At 43.0% G+C, this 14,797-nt stretch overlaps 2 protein-coding genes across 5 annotated transcripts in view; one reads left to right on the plus strand and one right to left on the minus strand.

Annotated features, from left to right (window-relative positions):
* Positions 1-8,355, minus strand: LOC132572688 (transmembrane reductase CYB561D2). 3 transcript variants are annotated; one of them, XM_060240028.1, is made up of 5 exons: positions 7,971-8,355; positions 7,438-7,490; positions 3,158-3,441; positions 1,362-1,399; positions 1-1,009 (listed from the first exon to the last, which is right to left on the minus strand). In XM_060240028.1, exons 3-5 carry the CDS (start codon positions 3,282-3,284, stop codon positions 506-508), a joined length of 669 nt encoding a protein of 222 aa, XP_060096011.1. In that variant the 5' UTR covers positions 3,285-3,441; positions 7,438-7,490; positions 7,971-8,355; the 3' UTR covers positions 1-505. The 3 variants fall into 3 exon arrangements, with proteins under 3 accessions (XP_060096011.1, XP_060096012.1, XP_060096013.1); XM_060240029.1 differs by having other exon boundaries at positions 7,270-7,490; positions 7,971-8,007; XM_060240030.1 differs by lacking the exons at positions 7,438-7,490; positions 7,971-8,355 and adding an exon at positions 4,192-4,245.
* NPRL2 (NPR2 like, GATOR1 complex subunit) overlaps positions 8,106-14,797 on the plus strand; it is a 20,929-nt gene continuing 14,237 nt past the window's right edge. The window contains exons 1-4 of one of the 2 annotated variants that reach the window (XM_060240026.1): positions 8,106-8,703; positions 10,778-10,919; positions 11,467-11,546; positions 13,380-13,471. In XM_060240026.1, coding sequence (XP_060096009.1) covers positions 11,469-11,546; positions 13,380-13,471 — 170 coding nt within the window. In that variant the 5' untranslated portion in view covers positions 8,106-8,703; positions 10,778-10,919; positions 11,467-11,468. The remainder of the gene's footprint in view (positions 8,704-10,777; positions 10,920-11,466; positions 11,547-13,379; positions 13,472-14,797) is intronic. The other variant, XM_060240027.1, reaches the window with a different exon arrangement.

Here is a 14,797-nt window from a genome sequence, read left to right on the forward strand (position 1 = left end):
TAACTGTAAAGCATTTTTATTTATTAAAAAAAGTATCTGAAAAGGGAAATGCCAGCCCTTTCCACCACTTTGCTCACACAGAAGGAATGTTACAAGTTTCTATTGGTTTTCCACTAATGCAGCAGAGGCTAAGATGAGTTGCAAGTCTACATATTGGATCGGACTCCTTTAGATTCTGATGGCTGGGTAGAAAACTGAGCAGCGGCTACATTGGTCTTCTAGCAGCAACAGGTTCCAAAGAGGCTAACGCTCATCCTTTGTAAGGACAAATCTCCAGAGATAGTCACACAGAAGGAAATACTGCTTAGATACTGAAGGTGCCAACGATCTTGGGTTCAACATTATGGGCATTTGAAGTATTAGAAATCCAGATTATAAAAGACTGTATAAAGCAACAGGCAAGTAAAAAGGAATTCTCCAGTTTCAGTGCCTTGCAGGGCCATGGACTCAAAGGCAATGCAAGAAATAGTCAAGGCATCTCAGGACGGTTGTTCCAGGATGGCTTTCATGGCTGAATTCTTTTGCGGTAGAGGTAAGCATTGCTCACCTGGCTCATGATAACCAGGCTGGTGAGGACAGGGCTGAGCATAGACAGATACCAGGAGATTCCTGTCACAGATGTGGTGAACCACAGAGAACACATGCCCAGCATTAGACTGGCACAGCCAAGTAGATACCCAATCAGCCCTGATGTGGCATGGTAGAGTTTCAGTTTGGCCAGCTTCCAGTTCTTTATCAGCTTTGGGTAGAGCAGAACCAGCCCCCCCATGCACTGTATACTAGCATACAGTACAGTCAACAAGCCAGTCAGACTGTGCCAGGTGGCAAAGTGGGCTTTCCCATTGATGTACTTGTTGTAGCTGATGAAAGCCAAGCCCAGCACTGCGCAGATGAGGGCAAGCAGCTGCAAAGCCCAGTGGAAGCGGATCTTGGCCTTGCGGGAGAAGGGCCGGAGAAGAGAGCTCTCTGGAGAGAAAGCCAGCAGGGCTTCTGTCATCAGTAAGGAAAACTGGAGAAGGACAGAAAAACACTCATCATTAAGGTTGGCCAAATTCAGTTTGATGGTGAAAAGGGCTGCTGAGTCACAACCAACTTATGGTGACTCCATAGGGTTTTCAAGGCAACATTCAAGTTGGCCACTAACAATTATGTTCTCTCGTCCCCAGGAAAAACAGAATAAATTCCACCTGATAGAAAAGGTTTCCTATTACATTTAGTTTGATAAAATATCCCAGGGAATTTTTCCTGGTTACTTGTGTCCATTCTGTGTTTTAATCACTCCCAGGATGCAGCACAAATTTTGCATTGAACCATTAGTGAATTGAACAATTCTGAGTATAGAAAGCTTTTGGCTGACTTACCGCTAGCGACATTAAGAGAGGATGCCAGGAGAAAAGGCCTAGAAGAGAAGAATAAAATGAACCTTCAAGCTGAACAACAGACCAGTTGAGACTACATCTGATTGGGTAAAATTCAACTATACTCAGATCACTATAGCAGCATTAGCTAGCTATTGTTGCTGTCAGAGAGAAATGCTGCTATGTTTTCTTAAGTTTTATAAGGTGCTGACATTTTTATCTAATCACTTGCTGTTTCCCTTCCCAGTAAATCGGAAAAAAAATTAAAAGTGCAACCACCCCCCAAAAAAGAAGACATAAGTGAAAAAACGTGTTCTGGAATTGAGTAAAATTCCAGAAAGACAGCCATGTTAAAGTTAAGTAGCGGGGGGGGGGGGGGGGGACAGTTTTGTACCACCTTAAAAACTAGCACCTTTATTGAGACAATATGCTTTTATGGCTCTAGTCCACAAAAGCGTACAGCATGGTAATCTATGGTGTCCCAAGACAGATTGTTATTTTGGAATGAGGTATGACACTAACAGTGCAATCCTAAACAGTGTTAATCCATGGGTTTAGAAGCATTTCACTGTTTAGGATTGTACTGTAAGGCTGGAATCCTGTACATTAATTATCGTATGGCAGTGGGTGTATTATAGCCAGGAGAGCCAAAGATTGCCTAGCAGTCTGAAACTCTAGCTCCTTTTTGCAGTGAGTGAGATTTATTGGTAGGGGGGCTGAGAGAGCTCTGACTGATCCAAGGTCACCCAGCTGGCTTCTTGTGGAGGAGTGGGGAATTGAACCCAGTTATCCAGATTAGAATCTGCTGCTGTTAACCATTACGCCACACTGGCTTTTATCCTGTACATATCTGCATGGGACCATGCCTATTAAACACAATGGGACTTACTTCTGAGTAAATAAAGGACTGTACAACAATACCATCCCTTCAAAGAAATATCAATTAAACATCTTCCTTGAGTAATACTAGTGTCTCTAGTGAGAACAATAGGGAATGTGCTGTCCTGTGCCAAACTCGTTATGTCACCACTGAAAATGGGCACAGTGATCTCATCTTAAGCTCTTGTTTGCATTAGACTCTTATTTCATTGAGAGACTCAGTTAACAGAGAGGCTAATCATCTCTTCTCCCCAGAGAGCCAAAACTGAAATATGATAACAGGAGATGCTGCAGTCCAAGGATCAGCTTGCTGTGACCAAGCTCACATGTTGCATTCAACAACAGAATAACAGAAACAGTACACAAGTTAACCCTGAGATGTACTGATCAAACTTATAGTAGCCCCAATCAAACTGTCACCTTGGGATGGGCAAATGTGGCCCCATTAGATGAACCCAAATTGGCACACACAACCCCCTTCTGCATCTAAAGATGCACCCAGCTCATTCAGTAATGTTTGGATGAGTATCATATTGTGAGTAGGAATGGGTATCTTGGTGTGCATCAGGAGTAGATGCAGATCAAAGCAACTGTCTCTACCACTAGTCAGCTCAGGAAGTCTAATTTATGTAGAGCATAGTTAGCAGAAATATCCAAAACAATAATAATTTAAAAATTCAGGAACATAAAAGCCCAAACTCATGCAGAGTATGATGTACCTCTCACCATTTAAATCTACAGGCTTGGGCTGTAAGTCTCACTGACTTTCAAATGGTAGCTCACTTCCCAGGTGGTACTCATCCAGTAAGCTTCCATGGCAGACTGGAGAATCAAACCTGATAGTAGTCTAACCACTGCACTACACTGGCTTACTTTTATCAACCTCCTGGAGAATTCACTCAATGTAATTCTCTACTTACTTGATCCAGGTCTCGCAACCACAGCTACAAAGACTGTAAATCCAACTGAGACGAAGTGTGCAGCAGCACCAAAGACAGCCCTGAGAGAGCGATAGATCTGGGATTCTGTTTCAAGAGTAAGGGCCATGATGAGATGGGCCTCCAGCACAAACCACACAGAAGGTTGACTTTTCACTCTCCACTGACTTCAGGCTTCCTGATGCTAAGTGTGCAGCATGTATCAGCTTCCAAAACACATCAAGGCAAGGGCTATAACTACAGAGCACTAAGGACCCATTAGTTGTCTATATAAAAAAAGAAAGAAAAGAACAAGATTAAGGAAATAATAATATTTTTTTATTTAATAATAATAATAATAACTTTTTATTTCTATCCCGCCCTCCCCGCCGCAGCAGGCTCAGGGCGGCTCACAAAATAAGCAGTGGCTCAGTATAAACTGTCATGAAATGGCTACTGAAACAGTGGTGAGTCTTAAGGAAATGCAAAAAAGCACTCAGGCAACTGGGACGTCACTGCCTATCCATCAGATTTGTCACAATAGTGCCTGGACGTTCTGCCACAAATGCCATGAACTTCTCGTTCCTAGACTTTTCCTTCAAATCTACCATGCCTATTCCCTTCCTTCCTCATTGTAACTACAATATTTCTTAAGTGAATGGCAACATTTGTCAAATTAAAGTGTTTTTTTTAAATTTATATTCATGTTTTCCCATCTTGATTTTGCCATATTGTTTAAACTGAGCCCTCAGAATAGGAATCCATTAGTCACACTTTCTGCCTACAATGTAACTGCTTATCCAGAATCTTTGGGACAGGATAAAATACTACAAATCTGAATAAATGTTCTCTCCTTGGGAAACCATTGGCTAAATATGTAGCATCTAAACACAGAACTTGCTGGTTATAGTAATCACTCTTGTCTCCACTAGAGCCAGCAAGCCAGCTTGGGTGCAAGATCTTTCAGGATGGCAGTGCCATACTGACAAGAGGAAAGGAACCATTTATGCACAGTGCTCAGCTCATGCTTTACTCACAGTTAGATGTGCAGAGGGACCAGGGATGAGCTGAGTGAGGTTTAAGCCTCATGCAAGCACTGTCCAGAACAAAATGAGTACTATGAAACATGCCCTTAAATTAACAAATAAGCATCAGAAAGTCACTCCAGCGACTGGAGCAGGATTGATGAATTGCATGGGGGGGGGGGGGTGCACATACTACTTATCAGCAAACAATGAAGCTGGTACTAAACACAACAAGAGTTACAGCCCTGTTATTACTGGCTTTTGAATGCAAGTGATTGTACTGACTTTGCATCATCAGGGAGCAAAACAGTTTCGGCACAGGAAGTCCATTCAGGAAGCATCATATTCATACATCACTTTACTAAGGAATGCATTATTGTGGCTGTCACTGTAGGATGTTACTTTAAATCGCAACTTAGTAAAAAGAGGGATTTGCAACTGTGATATGACAGGTACAGAATAGCTGTTTTTACACTCTGAGAAACTTTTGTCATGGGATTTCCTGTTTCATTCATGCTCAAGATAGGCAGATACTCTTGAACAAACCTGAAAAAACTCAGTAGATGACTTCATGCTTTTACCAGAAAAACACAATAGGCAAAACTTCTCCCCAGATTATTAGTATTATTATTCAGTCCTGTAGGAAGATTGGAGGAAATAATTTCCTAAACAGAATGCCCCACCACAGATTAATATGAATACACCCTGCACATCTGACCACTATATGCAATTCTCACACATGTATTTTGCTCTATGTGCACACAATAGAAAGTCATAGCTAAGCAGGGATTTATAGTTAGGTAAAATATATTTATTTACCTTACTTATAGCACCATTGCACTCATTTCACATGCCAGCAAGGTCATGTTAAAGATCCTACAAGCTAGACTTCAGCAGTATGTATATCAGGAACTACCAGAAGTTCAAGCTGGTTTTCGGAGAGGTAGAGGAACTAGAGATCAAACTGCCAACATTCACTGGATTATGGAGAAAGCACGGGAGTATCAGAAAAACATCTATTTCTGTTTCATTGACTATGCTAAAGCCTTTGATTGTGTGGATCACAACAAACTGTGGCAAGTCCTTAAAGAGATGGGTGCACCAGACCACCTTACATGTCTTCTGAGAAACCTGTATAAGGGTCAAGAAGCAACTGTCAGAACAGGATATGGAACAACTGATTGGTTTAGAATAGGAAAAGGAGTTCGACAAGGATTTATTTATTTATTTTTTATTTATTTGGGATTTATATCCCGCCCTTCCCACAAGTGGCTCAGGGTGTATATTGTCACCCTGCTTATTTAATTTATATGCAGAGTACATCATGCAGAATGCTGGCCTGGATGAAGCAGAAGCTGGAATTAAGATCACCGGGAAAAACATCAACAACCTCAGATATGCAGATGACACTACTCTAATGGGAGAAAGTGAGGAGGACCTAAAGAACCTCTTGTTAAGGGTGAAAGAGATCACAAAAGTAGGCTTGAAACCCAACATCAAAAAAACTAAGATCATGACATCTGGCCCCATCACACCTTGACAAATAGAAGGGGAAGACATGGAAGTAGTGACAGACTTCACATTTCTGGGATCCAAGATCACTGCAGATGGTGACTGTAGCCATGAAATTAAAAGACATTTGCTCCTTGGGAGGACAGCTATGGCGAACCTGGGCAGTATAATAAAAAGTAGAGACATCACCCTGCCAACAAAAGTCCGTATAGTCAAAGCGATGGTATTCCCAGTAGTAAAGTATGGCTGTGAGAGCTGGACCATAAGGAAGGCCGAGCAAAGAATAGATGCTTTTGAGATGTGGTGCTGGAGAAGAATCTTGAGAGTCCCTTGGGCTGCAAGAAGAGTAAATCAGTCAGTCCTAAGGGAAATTAACCCAGACTGTTCCCTGGAAGGTCAGATGCTGAAGCTCAAAAACTTTGGCCACCAAATGAGAAGAGAGTACTCCCTGGAGAAGATCATGATGCTGGGAAAGACAGAAGGCAAAAGATGAAGGGGACAGCTAAAGATGAGATGGCTGGACAGCGTTACTGATGTAACAAACAAGAATTTGAGCAGACTTTGGAGGATGGTGGAAGACAGGAGGGCCTGGAGTGACTTTGTCCATGGGGTCGCAAAGAGTCAGACTCAACTGTGTGACTGAACAACAATACAGCCCACCTCCCACGGTGAGACTCAAAGTAGAATGTACAGTGTAAAACAATGTAATCAAAGAGTATGAGATGTCCAGTAAACAGTGCAACAGGACTATGGTCAAAAACATTAAAAACTATGCAAAAAAGTGTTAGACATGTTATGTCAAACAAAACTAACATGGAATCACAAAATTAGAAAACAATACACTAAGGGAAAGAGTACATACAATGACTAGTGGAGAAGACTAAACTCTTCCTTTATAAAAGCAACTTCCTGAACCATTCCATTAAATGTAACGTACACCCAACTGCAGTTATCAAACATGATAACAGAAATGTGAATTGCACACACAGCACTGCTTTTTATGCAGGATGTGTTTAAAATTATGCAACCCTGTAAAGAACTGCAGCCCAGTCCATAGATGGATATTCTTATTTGACTGACCCAACATCGGCTATATTAAGCTGTGAACACCACAGCTGTGCACAGGATCCAAGGATGTCAAATGGGAAATAGGAGAGTATCTGTATTAATTTTATTTTTAATAGCAAAATAACACTGCCAAAGAGATGGAAGGAAGGCATATTTTAATTTGAAAGAGGAATGCCCCTCTAAAGCAGTGCCGGTGATCAAACCAGAAAGCACTATGGCAGAACGACACCCATGGTCTTCAACCTTCTTGCAGAAACGCTCCTATGCTCCCCTTCTTTAGGAACCAACAAGCAGCAATTGCACTATTGATATGACAGGAGAAAAGAAAGCATTTCCATCATTACTAAGCAGACTTTTCTTTTAAGCCATCTACAGCAGACTTCTTGACAATAATTGTATTAGAGCAACATTACTGTTGTACAGTCTTAAGGAAAGCAGGAGGGTGGGTGATAACCGCCACACACAATTGCAATGCACAGGCACTCAGTGCCTGACTAATATCTCACTTACATGGGAGGAGACCATGGCTCACAGAAAGAACTGCAGCTTTGCATGCAGGTCCCAGGTTCAATTCCCAACATCTCAAGTTAAACAGATCAAGTAACAGGTAATATGAAAGGCTTCTGTCTGCTCAGGATCTTAAGAGAGCCGTTGCCAGTTAAAATAAACAGTACTGACCTTGACAGACCATGTGTCTGACTCAGTATGTGGCAGCTTCTTGTGCTCGCTTTCTATGAATTAGAAAAAAGGAAGAGCAGAGCAATCATATTTTAAATCCCACATTTGATTTCTGCTTCAAACTCACTTTAAAGAGAGAATACAGCTACTGGCTGTCAAAAGACCCGGATACATGACTTTTTAGAGTGACTCGGAGGAAGGGGGAAGATGCTGAAATTCTTCCGTGCGTTCTGATCCGACAGCGAAAGAAGCCACATGGTCAATGCCCACGTATTCATAGGATAAGGCAATCTCCTTTTCTGCCTGCGGTATACCGCCTATGGGGATGCTTATGTTTCTATGGGGTCTCTGTCGGATTGCCAAAATATGGCTCAGGGCATGCAAGAGAATTCATACGTGTCTAGCTCCCCATTCTGCAGTCTCCCTGAGCATCTCCCCCAATCCGCGCCCTCTGGGATTTAAGCCGAGGCTCCCACCCTCTCAGCCTCTCCCTACTCAAGAGCAAAATCCCAAGAAGCGCAGAGCTCACCAACCTGCTCCTGCAGCGGCATCCTAATCGAGCAGGAACTCGAAGAGATGCAAGGAAATCGAATGCCCGCTTCTGATTGGGCAGGTCGCGCTGTCCCTCCCATCCATTCTACGAATCCCTGTGTCCCTGAATGGCTGAAGCTGACTGTCCGTCTCAGGCGAGATCCTGCCAAATCAAGCCATCAACCTCTCCAAAGACGTGATAAACTGGTCAAGATCTTCTTAACTAGGAATTTATTTGTAATATGATATTGTTACTACCACGCAGTATCTCCACATGCACATCTGTAGAAGGGCTATATTTCTCTCGTCCCTAGACTACAGCATACGCATGCGCCGTAACACTACCGGGCTCCTCTGACTGCACGCGCGGAAACAGGAAGAAGGCTCAAATCGGAAGCTTTGTGCGCATGCGCATTTGTGTCGGCTAGTGAGTGATCCTTTCCGTCACTACTGTCTTTTGGCCACTTGGAGAGGCTGAACGGAAGTAGATTATTACAGGCTGTTCATTGTGTGTTTGGTTTATATCTGCACCTGGGCAAGTACTTCAGGCTGGTGGAAGTTTTACGATGCCAGAGCGGGAGCCCTGGTAGTCTGCTGCAACCAAAACAACAGACTGCTGAGGCGACTAAAAGCTAACAGGGTCTGTGGTGACAGACGTTTCTGTGGAGTAACGCTCTGAGCGCAGTACTCCACGGCACTGGTTAGTGCCAAACCGCTGTTTTTTTTGTGTTTGAAGTGAGTCAGCCTGAGCGCTTACTGTTGCATGCAAGAGGATCTGGGAGGGAAAGGGTTAAGAGACTTCTCTCACTCCAGGGCATTTAGCCCCGCCCTCTCATTGGTTAGATCAGTGGTTCCCAACTTTTTGGCACAAGGGATTGGTGGTGGTAGGGGGAGAGCTGGGGTTCTTGCTGCCCCACCTGCACCCGCCCTTCCTGCCCCCCTTGGAAGTCTTTAAAGGGGGGGGGGAGAGACTGGGGCTGCTTCTGCCACCTCCCTGCTCGGCAGTGAGGTGACAGAAGCAGCTGATCTTCCTCTACCTCCCATTTAAAGACCCCCGTTGATCAGCTGATCTGCAGGGTCTTTAAATGAGGGGTAGGCAAAAAGGAGTGGCAGGGCTGCTCTGCCTCACTCCTTGCAAATGGAGGCAGCCTCGAAGCAAGGCCACTCTGTTTTGAGCCCGGCTGGGAAACCAGACTCAGAGGAGAGCACAAGCTGTCTCACTGCTCTCAGCTTCCTAGGTCTGGACCCAGGAAGCCGAGAGTGCCATGCCTGCGTAGCCCAGTTGTGCAGCCCCAGGTCCATGGCCTGCGGGTGGGGGCCCCTGGTCTAGATGCTGAGCCTCTTTGGCCATTTATTGCCTTCTGTTTCATCTTACATAAAACCACTCTTGTTCTCTTTCTGACCTGGGCTTGGAGCCATAGTATGTTAACCTTTCTGAAGTGAAGCCATACTCTGTTAAATGTACTTACGTAGATGTGTCATGTAAAATGTGCTTCTCTTTTTGTAAGTTAAATGTCTTTTTCTTGTTACCATTGGAGTCAGATCATCATTGTAATTTGTTTGAACAGCGCTTTTCCTTAACCGGAAATGTGAAGGATCAGGGATACTGCATAAAGCTTCTGTGCTTTCAAGGCAAAAGATTTTTTCTTACACTTAATCCAGTATTTAATGAGCTATCTTCTCAGCAACGTGTGTTAGAATGAGCTAGAGCTCCACGAATTCCAAGGTGTTCTTCATCAGATGGATGCTCCATACAAAAACATTAACTTCTGGCTTTTATGTTTGCAAAAGGAAAATGACCCTTTTTGTCTCTCTGTGTCCCTATAGCCTCTGATGCATCTTGAAGTCTATATTTTGTATTCAGCACCAAGCAATTAAGACTGGAAACCTATGTGCATTTTCTTGGGAGAAAGCTCCCATTTAGCTTTGAATACAGATGCCTGCAACAACTTCTGATCTGTTTTGAGAAGGGTTTTCTCAGACATTGAAATATCCTTTTCTGCTCTGCCCCCTTTCCCTCTTGGTACAGAACATCAAGCCTTATGTGGAATCAGGAAAACTCAAAAGCTTTTTGCTATTCTGTGACTGGTTGGTCCTAATAAAAAGATATTACCCTGCTGTTGGTGGGGCGGGGGGGAGGATTCAGTAGGCAACATTTGGATTTCAATGGGCAGAAAGGCTAATGTTTTTTAGACTGTATATGAGGAAAGTCAGGCTAGAATAACTCTAAATCAGCAAGTCAAGTGGAAAGAGTGAGATTGCCAAAGTACTCAGAGGAGAGCATGTTGGCAGTAGAGAAAAAGAGTAAAACCACCATGTTGAAGATCAATGATGCATTGGGTGGGATTGAAGCTGCCTTTGTAATTGATGTATTCTGTGGAAATGAAACTACTTCACCCAGTGCTGAGAAGATCAATCTCTTCAACAGGAATGTTGAAAGTAGAAGACAATGGCTTCTGTTCAAACTCGTAACTTCTAGACTGAAAAAGCAATTTTAAACAGGTCTACTCAGAATCCCTCTCATAGTCAAGGATGTAAACTATGGAAGGACAGTGGATCTCAACTGAGAAGTCTACTCCCCTGCTCAGGGCTATTTCAGGGTATTTCCTCCCAGGAAAATGCACTATTACAGTGCAATTCTAAACACAGTTACACTGTTCTGTTATCATTAAAGTTGTCCTCAGTGCTTTCTGTTGGAGGCTGTGTAGCCAAAAACGTTATCCAAAAGGTTAAGTATGCCATTAGACTGCTTATGCATGTAAATCCCCTCTACAAGCTAGGATGATCAAGTAATTATCTCCTACGACAGGTCATGCCACTGAATGCAAACCTGTCACCTGCAAGAGCCAGTGTTACCTCTGTGGTAGTTCCTGTTGGGGAATTTCCTGCTGAAGAAAACCCTACAAGTCTGCATTCTTTCTAGAAGGGCAGTTAAGACCATTTTTATTGAGGTAGTTATTTAAAATTGCTCTTTATCGTATTGCTTCTTTTTTTCATAAATGCATTTTGTTTTATTGTATGATGTTGATATGTTGTTTTCTTATTTTAGGCTGACAAACTGATTTGGGGGATGAATTATTGAAAAGCAACACATACATGAACATAAGTAATGAATCAGTTGGAGCTCAGCAAGACTCACAAGAATGGTTGACTGCTGGGCATTAATAATTAGTTGCTGTTGTATTGGAAGGGACAAGTTCAAATGGGCACCAAGTCAGCTCCTATAGATCAGGCCAAAAATGATACAGTGTGGTATAAGCAGATAGCAGGACCAATGAAGTATGCCACAACAGGTTTCCTACTAAGCTGTCACTAAGCTGAGTTGTCAGATAACTCAAGAAAGTGAGCCCAGCATGTATATCCTGTAGCAGCAGCAATAATGTTAGTGTTGTTATTCAAAAAGTATTCTCAATTCAGTTTCTAAGCAGAATTTTAGTTTAGAAAGAATGTACTTGGGAGACTGTCATCACTTCTTTCTATATGTGTGCTCTCTTATAGCTATGGAAGACAACAGCAGAATTGAGTGCATATTTTTCAGTGAATTCCATCCCACACTTGGACCTAAAATAACATACCAGGTTAGTGTCTAAGTGGTGCCTAAGTGTCTAGGTATGAAATGGATAATTTGGCACGGAAAGAAAAAGTGCCCCCCCCTCTCTCTCGTTAACTTTTAGTGATTTGGGCTTCCAGACCATAGTGTATATTGCACATTTTTCCCAGAATCTTCTCACATGTAATAAAAGCTTTTCTTTGCATTTTCTATGTCAGTAATTTGTATGTGAAATAATTTGCTGAAATGTATGTGAATTTTTAAAAGATTGCCTTCCACTTTTCTGTTCTGCATTAGCAACATTCACACATGCACTTGCATAAGTACTGTGCCTTAAAGGCACTTTTGCTGTCATTTGTGACACTAAAACAACCAGCTATTGTGGGAGATCCAGACTTCTTTCCTGCAGTGTGCAGATCTGTGAATTTGCAAGGACCACCAACTGGCCCGGAGAAGAATATAATCTCCTTTTAAAAGCATTTTAATGGGATGTTGTTCTCAGGTGATCAAAAGCTTCAGCTGCCCATTTCTGTTGCTTTTGAGTTTCTGGGGGTAGAAAGCAACCTTTTCTTGTTGAGAAAATAACATTCTTCTCTCTTTTTTCTGCTAGTGTATGCGTTTTAGTTTGAAGTCCTGTGTCAAATTTAGTTGTTTGAATAGTCTGAGCATCTGTCAACTAATATCTATTGCATCACAGATCATGAGCAGCATACTTCTTGCTCTGTCCTGTGTTATGAACTTTGAAAAAGGCAAGTGCTCCTCATGTACCAGTCTAGTGTAAGACTACGTTTCTTCTTTTATAAGAGGGGAAATATCCTTGTTGAAGTTGCCCTATTCTCTGAAGCACTGCCCCATCATTTTAAGAGGGTTTTCTTCCCCTTCTGTTAGTTTAGACCAGAGGTGTCAAACATATGGCCCAAAGGCTGGATCAGGCCCCCAGAGGGCTCTTATCAGGCCTGCAAGCAACTTACTGCCATCTACTTCCCTTGCTCTCTCTTGCTTTCCTTCTGCATCACAGCTTGCTTTGCCAAGCTTGCTCAGTCACACAAGAGCTACAGAGGAAAGCCTCTATTTGTTTCTATTGGCTGACCAGCACATGAAGCAACTTATGTACAAAAGCTCATGATGCCCAGCCATTTCATGTTTTCCCCTGGGTCTTAGACTCAAAGCATTGACCATGAGATTTCTGTAATGAATGTCAATAAATCAAAAGTAGGTTTGCAACTTAAAGACACACACCTGAACAGCATGCTCAAGATTGCTACAACACAGACATGGTCTCTAGATTTTAATGCAATAATTCAGAGCAAGAGGTATCCATTATCAGAGACTATTAAATAAAGTATTGCAAGAGTATTAATCTTTTAAGCATATTTTAAGTTTTTAAAAGTCTTTAATTGTGTTTGTCTGTGTCCTTTATAAAGTTTATATCTCTGCTACCTGGCATTACATCTTATGACACACATGGCCTGGTTTGACAAGGTCTTATTTATGTCATTATCGGGCCCATATAACAAAGGAGTTTGATACCCCTGGTTTAGACTGTATGTTCCAACTCTTTAATACTGAAACACATCCTACCCTTTAAAAAAAGGCAAAACAGAAATATCCCCTTTATGCAAACAAATACAATCAAATGGATTCCTTCTGTAGCTTTCCTCTGAGCAGCAAAATTTCTCCTTCTGTCCATGTAATGAAAGTGGGTATTAACTATTGAAGTTAAAACAATTTGGGCCTTGATGACAGAAACGGATTTTCTAAATGTGTTAAGAGGTTTTGACTATCTGCTGCTTAGCTTGCAAACTGGTGTCAGTATCCTGATTCTGAATTGATCTGCAGTTGTCTTGTTTGGTCCTGGCAGGTGCCCGAAGATTTCATTTCTCGAGAGCTCTTTGATACAATTCAGGTATACATTATTACTAAACCGGAATTGCAAAACAAGCTAATTACAGTGTAAGTAACACTTGATGTTCGTTAAGTAGAAAAATCACTGGTGGATGCTATTAGTGTGGGTCCTATAGATCAGTGGTCCTTAATCTTTTTGGCAGCAGGGACTGGTTTTGTAGAAAATGATTTTTCCATGGACTGGGGCGGGGAGGGGGGGGTGATGGTTTTGGGATGATACAGTTGTGCACTTTATTTTTAGGAAAATCACAAATACTCTCCCACAGGCATCCTTTTTTACTTGCCCTCAATAATAAAAATAAAAAGATATTATAGATAAGGTTAACTACACAGAGATAATGTCTAAAATGAGAGGCATCTGCTTGCCATTTGCAGTAGCTCCTCTCCTAAATTTCAGAAGTGTTTTGCAGCTGGGGGAAAAAATCCTTTTCAAGCATCTTTCCAAGTGCATTTGGATTACAAAAGCTGAGCTGCCTTGGGCTCTTTTTACAGACCAGCGAAATGCATAGTATACAACCTCTTCCAAAACACAGGACTTGTACGCTGCCCAAGCCTGCCAGGTGCTGCTGGGGTGGACTGCCTAAGCATGGGCAAAGTGGCAAGAGCTACTTCAGCCTGTCCTCCTGCCCCCCCCCCCAGCTGGAGAGCTCACCAGGTTGACGGGGTGGATGCAGCCCTTGTCCAGGTCCTCCTGGAGGAGCTGGCGGAGGTGGGGGATGTAGCTGGAGGCCAGGCACAGAGTGTCCGGCTTGGTGTTGGGGAGCACCTGGGACAGGATGGTCTTGAGGTGTGAGAACGCCTTGCCCAGCACACGCATGCGGGGCTCGCTCATGTGTGTTGCCCGCATTCCGCTGCGTCTGCTTGCACTTGGCACCTGGCCCATACTGCTTGCCCCCTGCCCTGCTCCTCACCTGGCGCTCCTGCAGCCCGACGCCTCTTCTTCCTGGCACCACACTCCTCCTCATCTTCTGCAGTGGAGGAATTGCCCACGAAGGGGCAACAGGGCTCACCAACTCCTGTGTGGCCTGGTTGCTAACAGTCCTCAGACTGGTACCAGTCTGCAGACCAGGGGTTGAGGACCTCTGCTGTAGATGACTCTCCTTTAATCACACCCATTTAGCAGCGCTTCTCTCCTCTGAGGTTGTCACCCTTTGAGAGATGTGAAGTAACTGAAGAGCTGTCTCTGAGAATGTACAAAGAGCCTTTTCCTGCACCACTGTCCCTTAACACTTAGAATTAATTCCTTCCAAAACTTTAATAAGGGCCAGCCCCTAGAACCTTTTTAAGGAATGAAACACAGTCTTCATCTCTGTTGTGTGCCGCTAGGATGCCACGACTGCCTTTAATTTGATTCACAGAAGATGGATCACTCAA

Source organism: Heteronotia binoei, chromosome 5, assembly GCF_032191835.1.
Source record: "Heteronotia binoei isolate CCM8104 ecotype False Entrance Well chromosome 5, APGP_CSIRO_Hbin_v1, whole genome shotgun sequence".
In the NCBI taxonomy this organism is placed as follows: domain Eukaryota; kingdom Metazoa; phylum Chordata; class Lepidosauria; order Squamata; family Gekkonidae; genus Heteronotia; species Heteronotia binoei.